General features: G+C 32.2%; 1 protein-coding gene across 24 annotated transcripts in view; it reads right to left on the minus strand.

Annotated features, from left to right (window-relative positions):
- Nucleotides 1-4,032: 4,032 nt before the first annotated feature.
- The window catches only part of LOC148943725 (tropomyosin), a 123,479-nt gene continuing 103,426 nt past the window's right edge, over nt 4,033-24,085 (minus strand). For 9 of the 24 annotated variants that reach the window (XM_089101592.1, XM_089101590.1, XM_089101582.1 and 6 more), the window contains one exon: nt 4,033-4,438. In XM_089101592.1, the coding sequence (XP_088957718.1) occupies nt 4,356-4,438 (83 nt within the window). In that variant the 3' untranslated portion in view covers nt 4,033-4,355. Of the gene's footprint in view, nt 4,439-12,033; nt 12,566-18,411; nt 18,513-20,873; nt 20,968-24,085 lie in introns of those variants that run through there. The other 15 variants (XM_089101588.1, XM_089101578.1, XM_089101597.1 and 12 more) reach the window with 4 other exon arrangements.

Consider the following 24,085-nt stretch of genomic DNA (forward strand, 5'->3'; position numbering starts at 1 on the left):
AAAAAATTCCAAAAAAGAAATTTTTCAAAGAAAAGTAAAGAGCCACATTAAATTTAAGACTAATTCAAGAATCATTGAAACTCAAAATGACCAGAAATTACTATTAAAGAATAAAGAAACCCAAAACAAACAGAAATTAAAATAAATGATCATATCAGACATAAAGATAACAGATATTGATGTTGAAGAATAAATAAATCCTAAAACGAGTAAAAATTAAATTGAATATTCGAGTTAAACTTAAAACGAACAAAAATTACTACAGACAGGAGTTTGGCTACTGCCCCCTTCCCCATACCCTAACCGTAAAAGTTCTAAAGAATATTGCGTCATTTGCGTCGTTTTATTGAAAACTACAAGTATATTGAACAGTGTGGTTTAGTCTTTTGAACCATTGATGACGAACAAAAAATAAATCACTATCATAATTAAGATAACAGGTAAAAACTAAGGAAAATAAATTGACTATTTAATCTATAATGATATTAATTCCTGGAAATCTCAACACTTCAAGATGTGTCCAATGTATTTAAGATGCAATATTGTGAAAAAATACAACACTGTTTTTTTCAATGTTATAAATATAAAAAAAGTGTCTATAATAAATTTTGTTTCCAGTAAAGCACAAATGACTTTAGACATTTTGTATTCACGTGGTTGTGTTCTGATTAATTTCTACGTCCCGTTCAACATTCTGTGAAATTTTCAGCTTAATACCCTTAATTGTTCTTAAGATTTTGCAGACATTGCATTTTGACAACCAGAATGCATATGGTGTCTTTTGATTTAGTTCAACATCACAATCAATTTCTCCTGAAAGTAGTGTTGGGAATTTACTTAAGTAAAACTTTTTACTTAAGTAAAAAGTACATAAGTAATTCATTAAGTAAATAATCTCGTACTCTACTTAAGTAAAAGATTCCGAAAATACTTAATATTCGTAATTAAGTAAAAACTTAAAGTATTTTAGGGTACTTAAGTAGCCTACTTTTAGACCAGTGTTCAATTTCAATACCAACTTTATTGGGAACACACTCAGTTTTGCACTTGGGAACATAACTTGCACTTTACCGGAAAAAATTTAAATGTTTTCAATTTTATAACTTTAATAAATAAAAAATTATCAATATTTTAAAGAATAAATATGAGCATATGTATATTAATCTGACAATGCACATTCATTTGTATTTTTTCAGTAAAGTGCAAATTATGTTCTGGTCTTGAGAAGGCATAGGGATCGTGAGTCCTAATCATGTTAATTTCTGCTTGTTTGGAGTTTGACTCGGTTATTTATTATAATTTTTGTTCGTTTTAGGTTTCATTTACATATTGATGCTGATATGTGGTAATTTTAAGCTTGGTAGATTATTTGATTCTATATTTGCTCATTCTTGGTTTAATGGAGTTCTTTACTTTTACCATAGAGTATGTGGAATTGCCTTTTGTTTTGAATATCAAGTTCAAGTTCCATTTATTTCCATAAATAACAATAACAAAACAATATCCCAATGGGATCAATGGCCCGTTATTTGGGAAACGACATAGAATAAATGACTAATATTAAAACTTGGCATAAACAATACTAAATAATGTCTAATTTATAAATCTATAAGGAAAAGAAGTCAACTCACCAACATTCCACACGAAACAGCGACCCTCCTATCACCCGACAATAAATAACAAATTAAATTTCTCTACATCATCGAGGATCCAACGCCAACAAAGCAACCACCCCCCCCCCCCCCAAAAAAAAATTAAACCATAAAACAACTATAAATTATTTAATATTTACGTTTAATAAGGAACTTTTCATGTGTCTCTTAAAGGAGCCAAGTGTTCGTGACTGACGAATCTCAGCAGGAACCAAGTTCGAAGCACGTCCCACAGTCACGCCCAGACCAAAGTCCGAACGAACCGAGGGAGTAGCCGGAATCATCACATCCTCCAAGTTTCGAACTGTATACAAATTTATTTCCCCTACTAGTTTAAGTAGTTCAGAAGAACAGCATGGGAGATCTCTGTGGAAGAATTGATATATCAATGAAGATAGAGAGATAAAATAAATATCTTTCATCTTAAGGAGATCAACAGGAGTGTGTGTAGTCGACTGGAGAACTCTTACAGCTTTCTCATGAAGAACAGGAGCAAGTGCAGAAGGAAATTTAGACATCCACACAGACGAACAGTAACATATATAAGGAAAAATGAGAGAGAAATAAAAAAAAGACGGAGTATAGAAAAAGGAAATAAACGCTTTAATTTACGGATGATTCCAGGTCCACGGGAAATTTTCACTCTTATTACTTGAACGTGCCACTTAAACGATAAATTTTCATCCAAAAGAACTCCTAGGAATCGCACATTATTTTTTGGATTAAAGGAAAAATAGATACAGATTGGGCCATTTCAGCTGTGAAGTACAGAAGGCTATGATTCATGAAGTTGAACTGATAGACCATATGTCCTTTACTGTAAACAACAAAAGCTACTTGGGAATGACTGCACATTTGCCTGACCAAGATCTTTGGTGGAAATATTTTGCTCTTGCATTTTCACGTTTTAAGGACTCACGTTTACGGCAATTCTTACGACAAAACCCCACGTTTTATTTACGACAAAATCGCTCAGCAGGTGAACGGTGTCATTCCCTACCGAGATTAGGGATGTAGAAGTTGAATTCTTGCTAGAAGAAGCAACAAAGGTTGAAGATACCAAAGCTGTTAACGAAGCTAGCAGAACTCACAGAGCTAGCTACTTTTCTGGTGATGAATACTTGAACAAAAGCGACGAAAAAACTAAAAAAATTCAGAGAATCGTGAACGCGATGAAAACAGTGTGAAGATGGAGGTTCTTTCATATGTAGCAGGAGCAAGCAAGAAATCCAATTGAATTGTTATGTAGCATTTATATCACTGTATATATTTTTTTTTATATATATATATATATATATATATATATATATATATATATATATATATATATATATATATATATATATATATATATATATATATATATATATATATATATATATATATATATATATATATATATATATATATATATATATATATATATATATATATATATATATATATATATATATATATATATATATATATATATATATATATTGTATATATCACTGCGTGTCCGCAGCATATCAGCAGATATTGTTTTGACTATTTAACATATTTTAAACGAATCACATTTCCATTATCTAAGAGTTTCTGTACCAAGTAATCAAAGTAGAAAACAGTTTCTATTGTCTTTGCAAGGTACCTTTTCGATAGGTTTCAGAATAAGATGTTCGAGGACAAGCATTTTACTTCTGACCACTTGAACATAGCATGAACAGAGTCTATATGGTAAAATTGCCATAGTAGTTCTTCTAACAAATTAAATAAAAAAACAATGTTTTTTGAACTGAAAGTAAGAAGTAACATTAAAACTTGAATTACTAATCTTTTTGAATTTAAAAGTTTTTTCGTATTTTTCGTTTTCTTATTTAAAAGAATTTCCCGTTTTTAATATATTTTCGTTTCAATTATAAACGGAAAAAGTGTGATTTAAGAGGTTACTTATACAACAGGCAGGGAAGTTTCAACTTCATAAACTTCATAAAACCACTTTACATGCGTCATTACACGAATAAAGATCCCCCAGGGTCGACGATGGCAACGTCTTCGATGGTGAAAACGTTGAAATAACGTTTCAGTTGCTGGGTCTTTGAGCCTATCGCCCAACCTCGTGGCAGCTGGGGTCAAAACCCTGGCATAGGGCTGCCAAGAAGAACGTTCATCCACAGTGCTACCCAGTGTACATTTTTCTTTGCCTCTGCAAATTTTGCAGTTCTTAACTTGAGCACCACTTAGCGTTTGAAACTCTTGTTGACGTGACATCAGAGAGCTAAGCGTGAGCTGCTGACGTTAATTAGCGAAGTTCGCAAAACTATACTTGTGGTTTAGGTCGACACAATATTGATCAACCATGATAGAGGATCTAATCCATCTAATATTTCAAGACAAAAAATATAAACAGAAAAAAAGATTTATTTGAATAGTATAACAGAATAAAATTAGTTTCAAAATTTTTTTTTACAAAGCGTCATCTACTTAATCTACTTTTGAATTTATAAACTATTTTTTTCTTTCATAAGCACCGAGTTTAAAGAAAAATCTCAAAGAAAACATATGAATTAAACTTGCATCTTTCTGCCATAATAAGAAACAATAAATTTGTGCGACTAAACAAAAGCTAAACATAAAGCCCTTAGTGTACGAAAAAAATAGAACATTTTGAAATATGGCAAAAAAAAAAATATAAACAACTTTTTTTTCAGTTAAAAATCTGCACTAATAACCAGCCAATTCTGCAAATGTTGTGTCCATTTCATCAGCAATGTTTTTATACTTCTCTTTTTCGTTGACGAGTTCATCTATAGAAAAAAAATTAATAAAAAAAAAATGACAAAAGGAATAAAGCAAGCAGCAGAAATAGAAGCTTGGCATAGAAATAGAAATGCGAACTTGTTTTATGCCATTTATTTCCTAGACGTAAGGGTTAACTGAAGAACGGATGACCAAAACACAATGGGCATGCTCAAGAACCCATTTACGATTAGCTATTATTAATTATTTTGTTATCCTTTTAAAAGCATTTCGTATTTCGTTATAAAAGTTATCAAATAAATTCAAATGATTTAAACGTAGAATATTTTTCATAAAGTAATGTTAACATTATTATAAAACAACAAAGAGAAAAAACTCAAGGAAGAAAAGAGACAAAACAAGACTTCAGCCAGTAGCGAAAAGAAAAAAAAAAAAAAAACACGACGCGGATATTTCGCCAGTATAAAAAGAGGTGTCTTCAGCGAAGTAACTCTATTAGTAACAGTAACCCAAGTGGTCTACGTATTTATGACTCTTGAGACAATTGTAGTTTAATATTGGTGGTGGTTCTTATTTTACCTGTTTTTAGTTTATTTTAGTTTTTTAATCTTTGTTTCTTTTAGGCTAAAGACGCCTTGTATTTATACAGGCGAAATTTCCGCGTGTTTTTTTTTTGTCTTCGCTACTGGCTGAAGTCTCGTTTTGTCTCATTTCTTCATTGAGTTTTCTCTCGCTGTTTCTTTGTTATGGCTGGCCAGTTCGGCTTAAGATCTTTCATAAACATTATTATGAATATATACATGTATATGTATATATATATCTATATTATTTATATATGTATATATACGTATATTATTTATATATATATATATATATATATATATATATATATATATATATATATATATATATATATATATATATATATATATATATATATATATATATATATATATATATATATATATATATATATATATATATATATATATATATATATATACATAAATAATAAATAAACTAGCCACCAGCACTGCACAATTCGAGAGTCATAATAAACTCGAAGTTGGTAAACTTAAACATATCAAAATGTTAGGGTCCGGTCGCAGAGTGGATGCCCTTTTGGAATACAATTTCTGTGTAATAGCTGCATTCGAACGCGTAGGGTGTAGAATTTGTAAAATATACCAAAATAAACAAGGTGGAATCAATAATTTCTTTCAAATTATTTCATATAAAAGAACGCAATTAAAGAACAAATCTCCCTAATTCTCACTAAAAGTAATATACCTTTTCCCTCAATTTTCTCCAGTATTTGTCTCACAGATTGGGCAACTACATAGCTAAATTGTGATTGCTTCCGTACAAAGCAGTTGAACCCCGTTAAAACATGGCCTTCAGGGATGAATTTTCTAGAAGGTGGCTCCCCATTTCAACTGGTAACCGGTTGAGCAACTTTTTAACCTGGTTTTGCTAGATATCCTAGTCTTGGAATAGGGTAGTGAGTATTGGCACCAGGAAGACTTAAACTATTTGACCTTAAGCACACGTTTAAACTATTTGAATTAAGCTTTAGTTTTGAGATTAAAGCTTGCATCTGAATTAAAATTAGGAGAGCAGACTCTGAAAAGGACGTTATTTTAATTCCAAGTTGTTTCTTCAGCCAAAACTTGGCCACTCCAGCCCCAGTTGGTCTGACTTCAACCAAAGTTTGAGATAATTAACAAAACGAGTTAAAAGTAACTGCATTTTTAGTTTTCGACCTTGAAACTGTTTATTTCCCAAAGAAAGGAGATATTTAACAATAAAATGAGTAATTGTTAACTTCAGCTCTAAGAACATATTGCAAACTCAAATTGCAACTCCAATTGCAAAACATTACAAATCAAACTCATTCCAGCGTTAAGACACTAAAGGTTAGCACATTGGCAACCACTCCTCCATCCCACCCTGGCAAGAGCTACTGCTTTGACCACCTCCCAAGAGATCCCTAAACATGTACTATATTCCTAGTGTAATCTTGGGTATCCATCCTTGCTCTTACCGTCTTCTCAACTGATTAGAAAAAATATTCTAGAACTAGCAGAACCACTCTGGGTGTTCATCCAAAAGACATGAAGAACCGAAGCCATTTTATGATTATTTATTGCTTTGATTTTTTTTTCATAGTATATACATTTTAAAGTTCATATTTTTTTACTGTCGTTATAGAGATAATATCTCTACTTTTTGTATGCAAAGAAAGCAGAGAAGATAGAACGAGGCAGCAGAGCTTAAGCAGGGTTGGTGTCGGCTCTATATCCTCTTGAGTTTAACCACCCCTTTGCTGAGGATATCCGTAAGGCGTATGAGGCAGGGGGGCGCAGTCATAGGCGAAAAATAGGAGGACTTGTAAAAGCAGTCAAACTTGTCAAAGTTTGGTACATAGTGGAACCTTGGATTTAATCGAATTATTGCAAGCGGGAGTCATTTGTTTTAGGAGGGGGGAGAAGGAGAGGGTGCTGAGGTGTACCATATAGTAGAAAAATATGCTAAAAATATTTCCTCCCCGTACTGTATTTGGGAATTATTAAAAAAAATCCAATATATAAAATTGTCTGATGTGTGACTATTTGATTAGTATTGTAATTTTGCTTTTTTTTTGGAATTTTTCTACTGCTGTACCAATGGTGAAGTTAGAGTAATTCCCTCTTCTCTGAAGTTTAAAAAGCCGCTAGCGTTCAAAATCAATGACAATAACAACTTATTTCCTTCAGTTAGACCTTTTTTTACAATAAATAAGATTCTGACTGCCTTTCAATTTTGCGGCCCCTTTCAAGAGAAATATTTCCTTTTATGGTCCCCTTCAAAGAGGAGTAACATAACACTCTCTGCTTTGAAGTAAAACAAGCACTTATTTGTTAAACTATATTTGAGGCTTCCATTTCCTTCAGGAAGGGTTGTGTTTTCAGACCGATCCATCTATCAACCTCAACCTCCCCGCCCCATGTTTGCTGGTATATTATCATTTCTTATTTACGCCTTTTCATCATATCTACAGCAACATTTATCGTCAGCTTGCTGTACGATGCCATATGTTCACAGATTTGTTAACTTCCATTTTACAAAATACTGCAGAAGAAAACCTTTTTAACAGCCTAACACCGTAAATTTCTCTGAACACCCTCTTCTTGAATTGTTGGTTCTGTCCCCACGCATTGAGTTGACTATATTTGTGCCGTTCTTAGTAAAGCACATATACATCTGGAAACCATATTTATTGCTGATTAGCATTTTAATCAAGCCGTCAGGGTCGTATCCAGGATTGTTTTCTTTCGGGGAGGGGGGGGGAATTTATAAAACACATCAAAAATTTGTTTATATTCATTTTTGTTAAATTTTTACGACTCGGTCGATCATTTCGGGTGGAACGCTCAAACCCCCCCCACCCCCGCCCCCTGGATACGATCTTGCAAGCCGTTTATTTTGTATCTACATAAGTTTGGGTTTTAAGATATTTTGAATCATTGCTAAAAAATGTAGCTTTTCTGTTAAGGGGCTCGGTTAATCTATTCTTTGATTTCCCCCTCGCCCCTGAAAGGTATATTCCACGAATACAGTTCATCTTTTAGATTGTGAAACCGTTTCTACTCCTTCTGACTCGTTTCTAAACCGTTCTGACTCGTAATTTAACTGAACAGTGACATTAAAATTTGATATAAAAGGAGGACAGATTCTGAGGTTTATATAAACAAAATTTATACGGAGACAAAGCAAACTTAAAGGGGAAAAGACCTACTGAACTTTTCCTAGGCTTCAGTGGATTATTTAATTTTATTTCCCATAGCCCTATTATTCTGCAAAATGGGGATTATGAGGTTTTAGAATGTTTTTTTTGATAGATTATGGTGAAAGAAATCTTATCAGGTTCAAGAAATTTTATGTATTTGAAAACGACTAAATACGAATTTAGAGGATCGCTATTGAGCAAACGTACGTCTCTATTCAGTAGTAAAGTTGGGATCCCGTTTTTGGTTATCATTGTCTCCGAAATGCTCGCAATTTACATTTCACTACAAGACCATTGATTTTTAGTACTAGCATTGATTTTTAGCAGTTTTTAGCATAAAACTAATCAAGATAGTAGTTGCGATTCCTGAATCAGCTACAAATGGCAATTTTTTCATCACTAGCCAGTTTTTATTGGAAAACGCCTTTTAATTTTAACTATGGGCCGTGATTCTTCCTTTACTAGGTTACAGCTACCGCTGCAATCATATACTGACAGATTACGATCAGTCTAGGTGCATGACAAAAAATAAATTATCATAATATAATAATTAAAAGTAATAAAATATGGATAACGATAATTAATCTTAGTAAAAATAAAAAGTAATGAGAATTCAAGGGGTTGATCAGTGCCAAGGAGAAGATGGGGATCATAGGTAGCGTTATCTTTGTATAGGTGATATCCGTAGTTTTCATCATGTTTTTCCTTTTCGATGCTCGATTTATTGAAATCGATATTTTGGGTCTGATATAACATTGCTTTCGGTGAAGATAATATCCAAATATCTAATCATATGACTTCATGGGGCACAACGATACGGAAAATTCCGCAAAGAATACGACGTAGGCTAACGTCGTATTTTTTTCTACGACCCAGGATATGTTAAATTTCCGGTTTCCTATATCATCACGAGTCTTGGAAATTTTTTTCCAAGACAGTGCAATTTAAATCGGTGAATATTTCGGCCCTATATGTCCAAGGGCCGTCTTCAGCACAACATTAAAGAAAAAATATATATATATATATAAACAACTTACATTAAAATACGAAGTTTAAAACTAAAAATGCTTTTAAAAACTTTTAAAACAACCCCAGTATCCTTACTTCAACGAAGTTCAACCAGGACTGATAAATAAAATGACAAGAGAGGATGAATTCATTCAAACAAAATAAAATGAAATTATTAATTGCAAGTTTTCACAGCTAATCTTGCTTTTTTAGCAGCTAGTCTTAAAGGCCTTTTTGTAACGGGTTCAATACTATTATCAATTGGTTTAATAAAACATTTTGTTAGATCATTTTTAATTAAATTTGAGTATAAAAAATTCAGTGAATATTCTCCTAAGTCCCTATTTAAGGAAATATTTTTATTTATTTTGAGCCTCATTTCGATAGATTCCCGAACTACCTGTTTTATCCTCAAATCATTACTAATGAGAGAAGATTTTTCGAAAAGTATTGTGTGGCTGGGATTATTAAATATATGGCTAGCTAAAGAAGAATCAAATTTCGAAGACCACACTGCCTTTCCATGAAGATAAATAAAAGTTCAAATATGGATAAATCCTTTTAAGAGACAGTGATAAATTACACAAAAATATACTGGATAAATCGGTCCAGTATATTTTTTGTGAAATTCATCACTGTCTGTTAAAAAGATTTATCCCTATTTAAACTTTTATTCAGTTGTTTTTTTAATTACATTTTTTTATTATTCTTTATTTATTAATTCAATATTTTTTGTTCCTTGTTCATTAAACAAACAAATTAATTAGATTCAATTATTTAAGTAAAAACCGGCAATCCACTTTATTATACGCATAAGTCTTACATTTTGCATAAACTTCAGAGAAGCGTCTAAGGTATATTATTTATTTAAAGTAAATAAATTAATTAAAATAATAAGTACATTAAAGTAACAAAGAAACTAAAGAAATTCAGTTATTTAAATAAAAACCGGCAATCCTTTTTATGACTCGATAATCTATTCTGCAAGCATGAAGTTTGCTTTCAATTCACTTATGGTCTTCCCAATCTCTTTTGATATCTAGTTTTTACACACTTCAACGGCAACGTAGTGTAATATTTGGAGTATCTTCCTTGAACATCACCAATTCTCTTAGGAGTCCTCCAGGAGTACCGATGCTAACCATAGAAGACTCCAAGAGCCTTTCAAGTTGGAGAATTCCTTGGCGGAGCAACAGACAGAAATAAGTTATATGTATTAGGAATATCTTTCGCATTATTAGCCAGGCCGTATCCAGGGGGAGGGGATTACCGGGTTTGAATCCCGGTCTGACTCGTAAAAACGTAACAAAAACGCATAATGAAATATGAAAGTAAAAAGTTTATTTAACGTAGAATCAGGATTTCCAGAATTTTGTTTACATCGAACTTTAACGTTACAGTTTCTTTAAAGTTTAACGTTTCCATATAATCAGGATTTCCAGAAAGCTTCTTACATGAAACTTCAACATAACAGTTTCTTTAAAGTTTAAACTTTTCCAGATTGAATCAGGATTTCCAGAATGTTGCTTACTTCGAACTATAATTTTAAAGTTTCTTTAGCATTTAACATTTCCCTGATAGAATAAAGATTTCCAGAATTTTGCTTACATCAAACTTTAACGTCACAGTTTCTTTAACGTTTAGATACAATCAGAAATTCCAGAATACTGCTTACATTAAACTTTAACATAACAGTTTCCTTAAAGTTTAACGTTTTCTAGATTGAATCAGTATTTCCAAAATTTTACTTCCATCGAAATTTAATGTTAGAGTTTATTTAACGTAGAATCAGGATTTCCAGAATTTTGCTTATATCGAACTTTAACGTTACAGTTTCTTTAAAGTTTAAACTTTCCAGATTGAATCAGGATTTCCAGAATGTTGCTTACTTCGAACTATAATTTTACAGTTTCTTTAGCATTTAACATTTCCCTGATAGAATAAGGATTTCCAGAATTTTGCTTACATCGAATTTTAACGTTACAATTTCTTTAACGTTTAGATACAATCAGGAATTCCAGAATACTGTTTACATTAAACTTTAACATAACAGTTTCCTTAAAGTTTAACGTTTTCTAGATTGAATCAGGATTTCCAAAATTTTACTTGCATCGAAATTTAATGTAGAGTTTATTTAACGTAGAATCAGGATTTCCAGAATTTTGCTTACATCGGACTTTAACGTTACAGTTTCTTTAAAGTTTAACGTTTCGATATAATCAGGATTTCCAGAAAGCTGATTACAAGAAACTTCAACATAACAGTTTCTTTGAAGTTTAAACTTTTCCAGATTGAATCAGGATTTCCAGAATGTTGCTTTCTTCGAACTATAACTTTAAAGTTTCTTTAACATTTCCCTGATAGAACAAGGATTTCCAGAATTTTGCTTACATCGAATTTTAACGTTACAGTTTCTTTAACGTTTAGGTATAATCAGGAATTCCAGAATACTGCTTACATCAAACTTTAACATAACAGTTAACAGTTTCCTTAAAATTTAACGTTTTCCATATTGAACCAGGATTTCCAGAATGTTTCTTACATCGAACTATAATGTTACAGAATAAATATTTGACTAATCATTAAAATAATCTGTTATGTGGATCTTAGAGAGAGGAATTTTTTTCTCTTCATGAGAAAATATTCATGCAGGTAAGCTTTAAGTTCATTATTCAACTTTCTCAAGTATATATAGTTACATATTTGGGGTATAAAGACTGTTGCCAAATGTACTACGCTATTATAGCCTATAGTTGTAAAATACAAACTATAGGCTACCGTACAGAAACTTTATCCTAGTGGAATTTCATTTCCAAAATAGTGTTAAGTCCTGTACTGAAAACTAAAAATCTGAGAGATAGAAAGTTAACAGAAAACGAGATTTTATTAGGCCTCAAAAGACAGAGAAAATTGAAAATCTGTTTTGTGACACCATGATTTCAATAAGTACTAATCTGAGCTAGCTCAAAACGTCTATTTCCAAAATTGACGTATTTTACGGGGTCTTAAGGGTACAAAAATTTCATAAACCGGAGACCATAATTACAACAGAAATCATTACACCCTTTCCCACGCTTTGTTAAATTGCCGCTAAGTCAGGCTAACTTCCACCAATAAGAGTATCAAAATTCAAAATTACCCATCCGGATTTTTGAAAAATTTGATAGCCTAATTAAAATTTTAATACCCAAATTGTTAGAAATTGGGCTAATCTGGCAATACTGCTTTGTTAATAAAACAGGCAACACAGATATTTACATTTGAAAATAAAGAGACACAAAACAAGTCCATAAATAAAAGATTGTTTAAGAAAGCTAATAGCCAGATAGTTCTGAGAAGGTTGTGTCCAATTCGTCGGAAATTGATTTGTATTTCTCCTTCTCGTGGACAAGTTCGTCTAAGGAAAAGAAAAAAGCGATAGATAAGCAAAAGTAAATGATAATGGGAAAGCAACATAAAAACATGAAACATAAAAAAAAAACATCAAACATGAAACAGATATTGATTTGTATTTCTCCTTCTTGTGGAAAAGTTCGTCTAAGGAAAAGTAAAAAGCGATAGAAAAGCAAAAGTAAATAATAAGAGAAAGCAACATAAAAACGTGAAACTGAAATTGATTTGTGTTTCTCATTCTCGTAGACAAGTTTGTCCAAAGAAAATAAAAAGCGGTAGATAAGCAAAAGTAAAGAATAAGAGAAAAGCATCATAAAAACGTGAAAGAAATAGTAGGCTCAAGCAGGAGCTTCATTTTTGAGACGAGTCATAGTTGAAAGGTTCAGTTTTGAAGTGGATAAAGTCTATTCATTTCACTTATAAATTTTCGATACCTAATAGCATTCATCCGTGGATTCTAACTTCTAATTCGTACGCTACCTCAAGAACATCAAACACATTTATAATAAGATTTAGCTACATTTATATAATGTGTTAAAGATAGTTTATTCGGTGAAAAAAAGCAACTGTTTTCCTACTTTAGTAGGAATTAATTAATAAATAATTATAATATAAATATATTTATAAATAATAATAAATAATTAAATAATTCGAACAGCACTTGAACGAGGCCTTGACCTTACCCACCCAATTTCCTAAGACAAACAGTAGAGCCACAACAAAAAAGATAGATCCATGGACACGCAACATCGCAGTTAGCAAATATAAGCCATCGTAAACTCAAAAGTCAAGACCTCAGATTGAATGGTTAGTCTCAACTGATCACCATTAATCAGGACTCATCAGAGAAATACCTCTAGCCTTTATAGTTTTTAGCACTTTAAATTCCTGACCCAGGCATGGTGGCGCCCCTATCACAATTTGTTGAATATTTGATCTTTGGTTCGAAATTTAGCTCAGGCTAGGCAATTAGAGAGCTTCATTTCCAGTCCTTGCTGTATAGGAAAAGACTGCATTCGAATTTGCCGCCAAGCCCTGCGAAAGGACTCGGTATTGCGTGGAGATTATGCGTTAGCACCTCCAGATAATCAAACAAGCAGAGGATATATATGATGAACCCATTGGTGACATTGTGGATGGATTTTACTTAGCTAAAGCCAGCCAATCAGAATGCTTTTTAGTCAGTTCTTAACGGTTTCACCAAACGGTCAGCCTTGAGTTGCATGGAGATTGTGCATAGGCGTCTCTAAATCATCAGACATGAGGTTAACATTTTTTATATGAGCTAGTTTGAATTAGCCAATCTGAATAGTCCCATTATAAATGGGGCTAAAATTTGATATTAGGTAACCCTCGGTACTAGCTCAAACTCATTGCGAACGACTAAATCTCGACGTATATGGACCTCATGGCCGTACCCAGGGGGTAGCCGGTTTGAACCCCTTCTTCTGAAAACCTTGTCTATCTCGTACAAAAGTAAACAAATTTTTGCCCACAGAACCTTTGTGAATCGCCAATCTTTTGTTTGTAAAACTCCTAAAACTCATTCGTGTTTTTTTTTTGGAATTTCCCTCCCTCTCCCGAATTCTGTATACGGCCTCGATCGGCTTAGAGCATATTGGTCTTCAGAACTGGTCTTGCACAGTTCGTAGTCAAAAATAGGAGACAAAATTTTAGTTATTCAAATCCAGAAGTCTATATTATAAAAGTCACGCTTTTATTGACCTTGATTCCCCTTAATACTGAATCCTCCAATTATGTTTAGCAAAAAATAAATAAAAATAAAAAAAAAACAAAAAAAAAATCGATCGATATGAAAGTTTATTGTGAGTCGAAAAAAGAGTCAAGCCTCAAAAATAAGCCCTAGTAGAAGAGCAATAACATATATATATATAAATATATATATAACATATATATATAGAGCAATAGCATATATATATATATATATATATATATATATATATATATATATATATATATATATATATATATATATATATATATATATATATATATATATATTTATATATATATATATATATATATATATATATATATATATATATATTTATATATATATATACATATATTACAGGCTCTTTGTCTGTTTAAAAAAAGAAAAAGATCGATACGAAAGTGATCGTGAGTCGCAAAGAGAGTCAAGCCTAAAAAATAATAGTCCTAGTAGAAGAGTGTGAAGAAAAGAATAAAAGCAATAATACATTAATTTGAACTCAATTTTAGCTCTAAACTGGTCACTTAACTTAAGCGCTAAAATTCCCCCATTTTTTTCTTTTCTTATCTTTTTTTTTTAATTCAAAGTTGTACTTATAATTTATTCCCTTTTTCATAAAGAGGATACAATTTCAGACATTAGTAAGAAGGCAATTAGTTTCAAAAATCGCAATCTTCACGATGGAATTCTCGAAACCAAATTTCTAATATAATATTATTATAGCTTGATTTCCAGCCGAGCGTAAAATATCCACATTTCAACTGTGTCAAAGGAAGACTTTTCAAGCTTCGAAAATCATCAATTTTATTGACTGTTTCTTGTAACGGTATGGGTAACTTATAGTGAAAACTGGAACTAACGTCGATTCAAAATAACAATCAACACCATCTAGCGGTTGACGTTTCTTGGCATTTTTCTATGTGATTACAAAGCATAGTCATTGTAATTAGATTAACTGGCAAAATTACTGTAGTAATAAGTGTCTGAACTCAGTTTATGAGAAAACACAATTCAGAAGCTTGAAAAGATGCCAAGAACAGCCAAAAGGTAGATGGTGTTAGTATCTTTGTCGACAATAGCACCCATTTCCTATCTTATAGATTCCCCACGCGCTATGTTTTCCCCTTTATTTTGGAAAGGCAGTTAAATTTATATCAATAGCTTTTTTAAGTATAATAATTAACATTAGCATGGAATATTATTTTAAAATAGAAAATATTAATTATTATTGTTTTACATTACAATCACAAATCCATTCAATATTCAGAACGGTGAAATAATGGTCGGTGAAGAATTTTCTTTCTTCTTCCACTATTTCTCTTTACTCTTTTATTTTACTCATTTTTTTTTACTCACTATTCTTCTTTGCCTCTATATTTAATAGCACTCAATCTGAACCAAAAGAGAAGAAAGTCCCCAACTTTTCTTCTTTTTTACTCACTATTTTCTTCTTTTTAACTTGAAATCAAATATATTTTTTAGGATATAGGTACAAATCTAAAAATTAACATATACGAAAAAGATCATTACAGAGCATGAATGAAAACGAAAAAATGTTCATGGAATATAGGATTCTATTAGAATAAGCTTATTTTTATAATTTTTATTGTAATATATTTTATACATATAATGTATATATATATATATTTACTTCGCCATATCATATTATATCAAAAAGTAATAAATGACAATTATTCCGCATAAAAATATTTTTATTTTATATTCCAATAATATAAATTTTAGTTTTTATTAAATGTATTGAATTTATTTTAATTTTAAGTCATTATCAACAATACTTTGTAAAATTAAGTAGTAGATCAATAATAAAAACACTTTGACAAATGCACAAATTAAAGTTAGTCTACAAGGGAGAAAAAAATACCTCCCCAAAAAAATCTAAAAATTTCTATACAACCAAATTCTAAAAAAACTAAAAAAAAGCGACTATACTAAATAGGCAAAAATTCAAAAAGCCAAAAATTTGACATCAATAGCATGTTTTACGACATATGCATGTGATATTATGCCCATAAGAGGGCGAAGGCAAAGATAGACATAACAGCTTTACACGAGACTTCAGACAAAAAAAAATTGGCTCATGAGAAAAAAAAAACCTCAAGTCATATCATACGCCAGTGCCTAAAAAAATATATTTGACTCAGAATACAGCAGTCAAACGCTACGTCTATCTTCATTGTTCTGGTACTTTTTATGAATACGATTGCCACACAAAGTATTTAATAAATTATTTTACTTGATGAAAGCGGACTGATAATCAAAATATTAGGCAACAGTGAAAAATCAGCTGATTTGACGAATAAAACCACAGACAAGAGGTATATAATACACATGTTCAATTGGCCTGTTGGACATACGTGGCTTGAAGCTATTCGTGATGATGGTACTGGTTTCACAAAAATCACGTTCATTAAACAACATTTTATTAAAGGATCATAAGATTAAAACTGATAATAAGAAAACTTATGATGATTTAACAAGATTTTTTATTTTCTTAAATTTATTTTGTAAAGATTTAACGTTTTGAATAAACCTACTTTTAACAAGTAGCGTTGATGGTGCTGTATTTTGGATTGACAGCGTTGCCATGTTTGTTAAATAATAAGCTTATCCCAACGTTCATGTTTGTTAATCAATATTTATTTATGGATCATAAGATTAAAACTGATAACAAGAAAATTTATGATTATTTAACAAGATATTTAGAATTCTCTTTAAATATCTTTTGTATTTATTTTTTTTTGTAAGCTTGCTTTTAATATGCAACGTTCATGAACACATTTTTGGAAGAAAACAAAGACAGAGACGAAAAAGCACCAAATTTATCGGTGGCTAAAAATTGATTCAGTTGGACATCTGCATCACACACCATTGGTCTGTGACTTAAATTTCGTCAAACTTTAGGAGCTAATATCGGCCACCTGTTAGCTTTATTTTCAAAATCCACAGAAAATGTTTAACAGAAATTTACAGACAAATGGATGATAAAAACAACTTAAAGGTTCGGGTGCTAAATTGATTACCAAAATGAAATAATGGTGAAAAGATACAAACAAAATGGATATTTTTTTGTTATCGAGAACCCGAATGAAACAATCGAGAAAATGGACCCAAAAATGCTTCTGATTATTTTCTAAAAATCTTAAGATAGATACATTTGTAAGGACCCTTAAGTACACTTTAATAGGAATTTTGATAATTTGGGTGTAAAAAACTAAGCTCTCAATTAAATCTTATTTTAGTTTTTTTTTGGCGAAATTTTTAAAGCGAAATTTATGAATTGAAATTCATCCTTTATGCAAATACACGAAGTTAAAATGGTCAAAATTAGAATGGTGGGAGGTATTATAAAAATACTTCGTTCCAAACCAGGCATAGGTACAACCAATGCTGAGGCACCACCTCCAATGCTGAGGTTCGGCTCGGTCCCCCATCCGAGGCATTTGGAGCTTGTCGACTTTTGTTGGGCTAACTACCCGACAAGGTGTTTTTATTTACCAAGTGATGGAGCGATGTAAAAGACTAGCGGCAAATCAGATATTTAAATTTTACCTGGCACCACGAATTTAACAATAAAAAGAGATTATTTTGATGCTAAAACTCGAAATTTTTAAAAAGTAGACCTAACCAGTGTGGCAAATAATAAAAAAAATTGTTTGGCAAAAAGAATTAAAAAAAGATCTATTTTGATGTTAAAGCTTCAAAAAGTAGAGCTAACTAGTTTGCCAAAAAAAATAAAAATCTGGCAAACAAAATAAAAGAAAGATCTATTTTGATGCTAAAACTCGAAAAGTTCAAAAAGTAGAACAAGCTAGTTTGGCAACTCAATTATAGTCAACGCTATTAACTTGGGCTTGAGAGTATTTCAAGCGTCTTTTTCTACATTTAGGCAATCATTTTCACTATACGAAAATTCGAAAACTTCAAAAATAACGCTTGTCAGTTTAGCCTGAAAATTATAGTTAAACTCTTAATTTTTGCTTGAAAGGAATACTCTTTTTCTGCTACTGGGCAATCATATTCACACAAAAAACCGAGAGTGATCCGGAACTAAATCTAGCTCATGCAACAGAAAAAAGAAAAGAAGAAAACCGGACATGTCTATGAATATTAATTTAGTATGCCGACATCTCGCTGAATGTAGCATCCAACTCGCCACAGATTGACTTGAATCGCTCCTTCTCTGAGACAAGTTCGTCTGTTGCAACGCAGCAGAAGAAAAAATTAAAATATTAAGAAACACCACTAAGAAATTATTAGAACACTGATGCCAATGTTCACCAATTGAAACAACAAAATGCCAAACATTAGCTAAAACTAGCCAAAAGTAGTCAAATTAGAATTTTAAAAGAACAAATGCCGAAAAAAGGGATCACTTTGGCATCAATGTAATTGAACGGTTAGTCACAAAAAAGAAGAAATATAAACAACCTTTCAAACAATATCGTTGACAGTTGCCGCTGACGAAACGGGGACAAGTGTAAGGAGGCAAACAGCCCTTTTCTTTATACTTAATATTAAAAGAACGGGGCAGCTCAAGTTTAGTTCTTGCTAATTAATATATAATCAGTTTAATGTACTGTTTTTTATGTATCATAAGTCAAGCAGCAACTTAAACAGTCTTACTAATATCTTGGATACCACGGGTATCACTAATTTTGCTGAAGTCTCCTAAGGCTAGCTAAAACTGTTCATATACTTATCTGATTTGTAATACCTAAGAGAATAAAACTAAATAAGACGTTCTATAGAAAACTTCAAATAGGACTTGCTTTGACAGAACTAATATTGCAACCAACAGCTGCTGCAGCACTTAGCCACATGAGGCTAACACGGCTGTGCACACTCCTCCACTTCCTCGGCCTCTTCAAAGCTTTACTCTTTGGCCCTTTCCATGAAGTTCCAATTTCCTTTAAATCCTATGTTATAACCTCTTCCTGTCCAGGGTTGCGACCCCCCTAATGATTTATAACTATTTCTAGTGATTTTTTATATTGCCTAAACAAAAAAATCACTAAATCAGCACATAAATCATTAAAATCTAGTGATTTTTAGTTCCATCGGGTGGCAACACAGTTCCCACCCCGTTCAGTGACGACCTGCTAATCCTGCTAGTAGCCACCTGGTGGATGGTTGAAATTATAATCTTTGGCAACCTGTTATCCTTCATCCAAAAACGTGACCCAGCCATTCTGATTTTTCGTCGATAATAGCCCAAGAAAGCGGAATCGATCCACATTTTTTCGTACAACTTATAGGGTAAGCCAAGCAAGTAGCTAAAACCCTGGATTTGAAAGATAACTAATCTAGAAAACATTTAACAAACATTCCTCGGCCTATTAAAGCGCCCGCTTTTCGGAGCCATATTTGGCCACAGTGATTACTGTAGCTTCCAATAAACTTTGAGCACACCACTGGTATCCCACTTTTGAAATACAAATGGATGCATAATAAATTATACTAAATATAAAAGGTGGCGGCCCTCTAGGAAAAAGCCCACAAATGAAGCAGGTATTCAACTGCAGTAACACAAATTGACGCCACATAATACACTCTAAGGTGGCTCAGAAAAATAGGGAACTCACAAGGGACAAAGTTGGAGAATTTTTTATGCCATATCTGCATTCTTGCAGCAGTGCGGAGAGCCCTTCATCAAAGCATGAATGAATGTCAGCGAAATTGTTTGAAGGATTGATTATATTTGTTTACTGATACAAAAACTTTACTTTACAAAAAACAGACTGGACATCTTTATAGACGGACTGTAAGCTATGAAACAAAAGAATACTATCTGAAATATGTCACAATTATCTAAATTTAATTGCCGCTGTAAGTAACTTTAGAAAAGGTTTAACCACTTCATCAAAGAAAAGGCAAGGGGTTTGGGTTCCCATATTAAAACATCACATTGCCAAATTTAATTGCCTCTGTTCGTAACTTTTGACAGAAGTCAGCCACTTATGATGGAGGAGGTTGGACGAGGTTATGGAGGAGGTAGTCTGAGCCTGGTAATTATCAGGTCTAGGTAAGTAAGTTATCGGATTAACAACGCTTCTTGACTAATAAGGTCCCTGCGTTGGCCCTGCAGTATGTTGTTACAGCAGGATTCGATCTCTGGGTCCTATTACCAAGCTATGGTCAAACCCAATGCGCCACTACAGGACATCAGGTCTAGGTGGCATGATAGTGTCTGCGTTTCGAAAATTCTGCCATGAAAAAGATACTCTACGAATTTCTTACTTTTATAAACAAAAAAACTAAAAATCAGGAATTTCATAAAAAATTATTAAAAAAGGAAGAACAGAGATTAAATACCAATGTAGCTAAAGTCATAGCAAATTATTTTGAAAAAAATGCTTAAATTATTTTCAAAAAACAATCTGAAAAATAATTGAAAAAATTATTTTGTAAAGTTACCTTACTCTAGCAGCATTTATTAAAGGTCTTTTTTAGCATAATAAACAATTGTGACATATAAAAAGAACTATCAACCTATTCCATTCCTCTATAATTCTATGCTCGAGACTTCTCACATAAAGCGAAGAAAAAAAAGAGGTACATAATGGGAATTTAATAAGCTGCCATTTCTGTGAAGGTGTTGTCGACCTCGCCACAAATAGCTTTGTATCTTTCCTTCTCCAAAACAAGTTCGTCTGGAGAAAAGAAATAAATAGAGATAGGGTTAAAGATAGGGGAAAAAAGGAAAGAAATAAATTCAATAGGAAAATAAAATTAAAAATAGAAAGAGCAATACAGTAAAAGGAAATCGCAATAATAGTGGTGTAATAAGAATAGACTTATGCAAAATTTGTCTAGAGCTTCATATTCTGAATCAAGAAACAATTGAACAAATGTTCCTCTTTTTTATATATTTAACAATCATGTTGGGGACAAAATCCATACACAGATAGTTCAATTTGGGAGGAAATGGGTCTTTTTCTCTCCAATGAGTTTTTTTTCAAAAACAAGTAGGCTGAAATATTGTCGTATACAGGGGGGTGGAGGTCAAGCCGAATCCATGGGAGGGGCTGTGGGGATCTGTAGGTTTGACCCCCCCTTCAAATATCTGTCTGATCCGTAAAAAAATTAGCAAATATATATTAAAACCAATTTTTGTTACGTTTTGCAAAGATCTTATTGTAAAACCCCCTCCCCAAACAAAAATCTTAGATACGTCCTTGGTGGGGGGTTACCTGGTTTAAATCCTCCTGATAACACCCCCACCCCGGACTTTTCCCCGACTCTTTCAAAAGTAGCAATGATACATGTACTACGTGTAAAACACATAATACATATCCACTGGAATGATCTTTTCTATAAGCCCCCCCCCCCTCTCGACTAAAATCCCGGTTACGACCCTGGGTTGAAAGGTCTGAGATAACTATTTAGCAACACCCTCTTTGAGCACAACAAGATCCCGGAATTTAGCTACAATGAAAAATATAAAACGGCAAATTTTTACGTGACACTTTTCAATTTCTTTTGTGTCTTCTACCCAAAAGGAGAGGGCGACAATATTTGAATCCTTTTTTGCAAGAGCGCATTCGTCGATACTGGATTTCGATTCAGAAATAATCAAAATGGCGACATGTAGCAACTTCTTCAAGTACCAAGGACATCAAAGTTTAAAAATAAAAATACCCCCTGGCTCCATCTTAGATCTATTCCCTCCTGAAAATTATTTTCTAAGGGCTTTCTTTGCTGTTTCAAGTCATGAAGTTTTTAGAGCCATATCACATTTTCATCAGTGTTGCCATGTTAGAGCGTCAGAATAAAAAAGCAAAACTAATTCGCTATATTGGCAATAATTTTCGTCTCTAAAAATTCAAACACTAGCAATCTGTTGACCCCCAAAGACAACTAAACCATCAAAGGAAAGATATACATTCTTAGCTGTTTCGTGTCGTATTTAATTTTTTACTCATTTTTTACCCATGGTTCTTATTTTCAAATTTGGCGCTCAATGCTACTAAAAACTGTATAACTTCATATGGAGAGCTTATTCCTTAAAAATTGAAACTATCCTTAATTTATAAAAGAGGCATGGTGGTGCAAGTTGCCACTTAACCATCAAACAGTCAGATTTCACTATCACTGTCTTTGGTAATTCAATGAGTCACAGATCCATAGTGGAGAGCAGATAACTATATGGGCTCAAAAGGGCTCTATGAAAGGACTGAATGTAGACATAATTGGGGCCTTCACTGAGGTTTTACCACAGTGGTTTTGAGGGGAGAAAATGAAGGATAAAAAAAGTGGAACATTCATTAAATAGAAAATATTCATTAAATAGATTAATAAATATTACCCTTAAAGTTATAAAGGTGTCAGCTCATAAGCAAATTTGGCATAAGAATTGTTAGGCCGAAATAAGCAAAACAGAAAAAAAAATACACTAGCCAGTGTTGGATAGTAACCAAACTTAATGACATATATGATCATTCACTCAATGACTTACGTGAATAACCCCTGTACACAAATATACAGATTTTACAGAGTTTCCCCAGTTTCAGGTAAGTAAAACAGTAAGAATATATACAAGGGGGCCCTTCCTGAAATCCCAAGTTTTCTACTTTTTTTCCTCAAAATTTAAATAATTTTATATGTAATTGAATTACATATGTAATTTATTTATAGAGATTACTATATATAATATAATTAATAATTTATATATCATTACTTTATATGCAATTTATGTGTTTTCCTGTTTTTTCCTGGAATGTAGTTAGCAGTTTTGTTTCCCACTCTTTTAAACAGCATCTGAAGTCTACACACAAACTACATAAAATATAGATGGCAGTAACGTCTGCCCTCTATATTTGGGCTAAATTTTAATAAGTAATTTTTAGAACCTTACAGTGGCAGTTGCCAGTCCCTAATGAAACCCATATTTCTATTTATTCAATCTAAAAGAAATTATATAGAGGCCTATCTAATATATTATAATTAGCATAGCGTTAAATATAAACATGAAGCATATGAAGGATAAACAAGAAAAAGCAGGTGAAAAAAATAGCTTAAATTACTATCAACATTCTTACCAGAAATAAGCTCAATTGTAGACAATACTCATCACTAAAAGGCATCAAATTTTGATGGAGGCCACACTTGTTTAGGTTTTTTGTTCCCAATACAAATTTTACATTCTATTTCTCTACAGTCTCACAACTTAAATGTTTCAATTTATTACACCTACCGAATTAAGTTTTTCAAATTTATTTTGTATTTTAGTTAGATTGAAAAATACCCTGGAAACAGGAAAAATTAAATAAATTTTCCGGTTGTTTTGGAAGTTTAGATCCTTCTGTAAGAAAAGTAAAAATAATTTTATAATTCTGGCTTTGTGAATAGATGCATCTGGATCAAATGTGTCCAATGCTAAAAGTGTCTTTCCATTCCCTCCAAATCGAAGCTGCAATTTTCGAAGTTACTGGCGCTAGTGTAGGCAAAAAGTAACGCCATCTATCGTTTGGCGATTCTTGACATTTTCTTGCCAAAATAAATGTAGTAATAAACGTCTAAACTCAGCTTCGGAAAAAAGCGCCATTACGAAGCTGGAAAAAATACCAAACACAAGATGGCGTTGACGATTTTTCTTTTCATTAGCGCCAGTATTCACTCTTAAAAGTGGTCCATACTCTTTGGTAAGTTTGTAGTGAAACAATTAATAGAAACATATACACTAAATCATTTAAGACTAAACTGGCTTTGTACTTAGCTAGAAGTTATTAGTTATGTTCTTTTGCGTCACCCCCTACAAATACTACAAAA

Source organism: Artemia sp. Qi Xiang Cuo, chromosome 15, assembly GCF_049724085.1.
Source record: "Artemia sp. Qi Xiang Cuo chromosome 15, ASM4972408v1, whole genome shotgun sequence".
Lineage (NCBI taxonomy): Eukaryota > Metazoa > Arthropoda > Branchiopoda > Anostraca > Artemiidae > Artemia > Artemia sp. Qi Xiang Cuo.